The 2,063-nt window shown below is 35.8% G+C and overlaps 1 protein-coding gene across 1 annotated transcript; it reads left to right on the forward strand.

Annotated features, from left to right (window-relative positions):
- Positions 1–317: 317 nt before the first annotated feature.
- LOC120211033 lies at positions 318–1,786 on the forward strand. Its single transcript, XM_039209656.1, has 3 exons — positions 318–558; positions 1,412–1,443; positions 1,553–1,786. Exons 1-3 carry the CDS (start codon positions 411–413, stop codon positions 1,784–1,786), a joined length of 414 nt encoding a protein of 137 aa, XP_039065587.1. The 5' UTR covers positions 318–410.
- The last annotated feature ends 277 nt before the right edge of the window (positions 1,787–2,063 follow it).

Genomic DNA, 2,063 nt, shown 5'->3' on the forward strand with positions numbered 1-2,063 from the left:
TGTGTACAAGTTAGCCACCAAATATGAAATTCACATGTTCAAAGTTTGGCCACCAATCAAGATGAAATTTTCAATAAGTTGGCCACCAACCAAGATGAAATTTTCAACTTGCCAACTTAATTTCAAGCCAAATCTAACAACTTCACCTTGTGTTTTCTGTTTCATGAATCGGTGGTGTGAATTTGTTGTGATAGTATTTTTTTTTAGGTATATGAGTGATCTTGGGGTCAGCTTATTGTGTAGCTGCCAGGGAAAGAACCCTTCCGACGAGCTCTGGAGGTGAGACTTTGCATAGAATTCTGACATGTTCGCCTTCATGGAGTCTCCACCGGGATAATCAAAGATGTGTGGCTGATGAAATAGAAGAGCCTTCTTATCAGATGTCTAATTGAGTTAGCAGAAATGTTAGCATGGAGAGGAGAGGGACATTAGGTTCTGGTAGGCGTAAAGTTTCCGATCAAAGAAGTGCACTTGAGATTGAGAACTATGAAACACACACTTCTCAAATATCGCCAATTCATGAAGTTAGTGGAAGGAATTTGATGATCCCCTCTTCAGGTAAATTTATTTGCTAATATTAAATTAACTTATCATTATTCTTGACTGTACATGAGATTTCAGTGAACTTTTGCTTAGAACTTATGTTCTATGTTCATTGTCTGGAAATTTTTTCATATATAATTTTACCTCTTGTACGCAGAAGACTAACGTTCGTCTAATTCCAACTATGCACCTTTAGCGTGCAGGATTGCATGGTATTGAGTAGTTGAATTTAGTATATCATATGAATGAACATAAAACATTGTGTTTAGGGGTGAGCGTTTGATCGAGTCGAGTCGAGTCAAAAAATTTCGAGTTGACGAGTCTTATTTTACAACTCGAACTAGACTTGAAATTTTTTTAGTCAATTCGAGTCGAATTTTCGAGTTTATGTTTAAATTTAATTGTAAATATTTATGATATTATGATATTATTTTATTCCAATTTAAATGATTATTTTTATAATTATATATTATTCATATGTATTTCTTTATATTTTTTTCAAATACAGAGTCGAGGGACTCGACTCAAACTTGAAAATCAATCCATTAATTACTAAAAATTTGAGTTATTAGAGTTGTTATTCGAGTTGTATTTTAGAACTCGATTTGAACTTGAATTTTTTTGGAGTCTAGTTAAATTTATGAAATTACAACTCGAAGTTAATTCGATTCAAGTTTTATCGAGTCGAGTCGAAAAAATCGATTTTTTGACTCTAGTCCCTTGATTGTGTTTATTTATTTATTAGTTATATGCGGTTCCCTACTCCTATTCTTTGTTCTCCCAATGCAGCTTTTGGCAATGGGGCTTGTTAACAGTTCGCGCTTTGCTATTATTGTTTGTGTTTGATATTATTGTGTTGTTGCTTCAGACATATCAAGGGCAAGTAATTATTCCACTGAGGTAAGTCACAATAGTTGAATAAGCTTTTAGCTTTTGTATCGTCTCTTTATCCTATATCCTGTTATACCCCTTTTGATGGTCTTCAACACGTTCTTCTGATTATTCTCAAGCAAAGAATTTGGCAGAATCACCAGATATTGTGGATTCATCTGCACCAAAGCTATCATTTTGTGTACCTTCACCATTCTCACCACCAATTACAAAAACTGTCTGGCCGTGGTCATTTACTTATCTAGACGTTCTCGCCGTTCACCTGGGCACTTCTTTCCCTTATTCCAAATGGTTTGAGAGAGAAGCCCATCAGGCTTCAATGCCCCCGTACAATCAAATCTCAGATTCTTAAGTTGGAGATTCTCCGCCCTTTTTCTAAGATAGTGCTGTGAAAAGGTAGCCATAGTCCATGGAAAATTTATGACACTGACCCATCTTATAACTGGTGCTCCTTTAGTGGTCTTCGTTTTTCTGTTGTTGCCGATAGCGTAGTTCTGCGTAGGTAAGATGGCAACCAACATCGAACTAGAGCCGAGTATAAAGGAGATAATGGTGGGGGGTTTGAGAGTTGAAAGTCGCAGGTGATGAGGTTAATTCATTGATTTCTAAATATCAAGTTTCTTGTTTGA

Source organism: Hibiscus syriacus, unplaced genomic scaffold, assembly GCF_006381635.1.
Source record: "Hibiscus syriacus cultivar Baekdansim isolate YM2019G1 unplaced genomic scaffold, ASM638163v2 tig00109957_pilon, whole genome shotgun sequence".
NCBI lineage: Eukaryota > Viridiplantae > Streptophyta > Magnoliopsida > Malvales > Malvaceae > Hibiscus > Hibiscus syriacus.